At 40.9% G+C, this 944-nt stretch overlaps 1 protein-coding gene across 1 annotated transcript in view; it reads left to right on the top strand.

Moving 5' to 3' along the window:
- The window catches only part of LOC107092367 (acyl-coenzyme A thioesterase 1-like), a 7793-nt gene that overhangs the window by 5411 nt on the left and 1438 nt on the right, over positions 1-944 (top strand). The window contains exon 2 of the mRNA XM_015386819.1: positions 608-941. Coding sequence (XP_015242305.1) covers positions 608-941 — 334 coding nt within the window. The remainder of the gene's footprint in view (positions 1-607; positions 942-944) is intronic.

The following is a 944-nucleotide window of genomic DNA, read 5'->3' as shown; positions in this document are numbered from 1 at the left end:
ACGGACGCTTCATAACCGGTTTAATTCGCTTTTTTTTTCTAATTCTATGATTAATGGGAAGTAAGCCTAAGGGCGACGCTATAGAGGGCGCCCCCAACACATTTGTCGCCCTAGGCAATTGCCTAGCTCGCCTATAGCAATCGCCGGCCCTGGGTGCCGATACTGTTGCCCATTTTTTATGATTGGTGCGGTATTTTTTTTTTATTTGGATTTTTGACAATTAATTTTGTGTTTTTTCATTTGCTACAAAAATTAATGAAGACAATAATATCAAAGCACTTCTAATTTCAATACGTTTTTTGGAGGAATGGAGCAATACCTGACAGAATTGAAGGGGTGCAAAAACATTTGGCCAGCACTGTAATTGGTTAACATTAAAGTGCAAACATGAAAAGGAAAGAAAATCAAAAAAACTTTGAATGAAAGTACTTCTAATCTAAATCGGCCAAAGTGAGGAACATTTTAAGCTGAGCTAAAAAAAACAACAACAACAACAACAAAAAAAACAGCGGGTTAACAACAGGATCATTTTAGAAATAGGCAGCAAACACATTTCCTTGTAATACAGTAACTTTCTCTGAGGTAAATTTTTTTTTGTCTTTTGCAGGCGAGCAGTAAAGGAGTTGGAGTAATATCTCAATCGAAGGGGTGCGACATTGCTCTTTCACTCGCTGCTTTTGTTCAAGGGATTGCAGCTGTGGTGTGGATTAACGGCTGCAGCTCCAACGTCGCCATTCCCCTCTATTATAAGAACCGTCAGATCCTCTCACCACTGATGTTTAACTTGAGCAAGGTGATTCCCACCGAGTCAGGCGCTAAATTGGTCAAGTATGTTCTTGAAGACCCTCTGGCTGAGGAGAACCAAGGCAGTGTCATTCCCATTGAACGAGCCGATGGACATTTCCTCTTTGTGGCTTCTGAGGATGACCTGAACTGGGACAGCA

The sequence above is a fragment of the Cyprinodon variegatus genome, unplaced genomic scaffold, assembly GCF_000732505.1.
Source record: "Cyprinodon variegatus isolate N-32 unplaced genomic scaffold, C_variegatus-1.0 Scaffold17, whole genome shotgun sequence".
NCBI lineage: Eukaryota > Metazoa > Chordata > Actinopteri > Cyprinodontiformes > Cyprinodontidae > Cyprinodon > Cyprinodon variegatus.
This window is presented reverse-complemented; position numbering and strand designations above follow the sequence as displayed.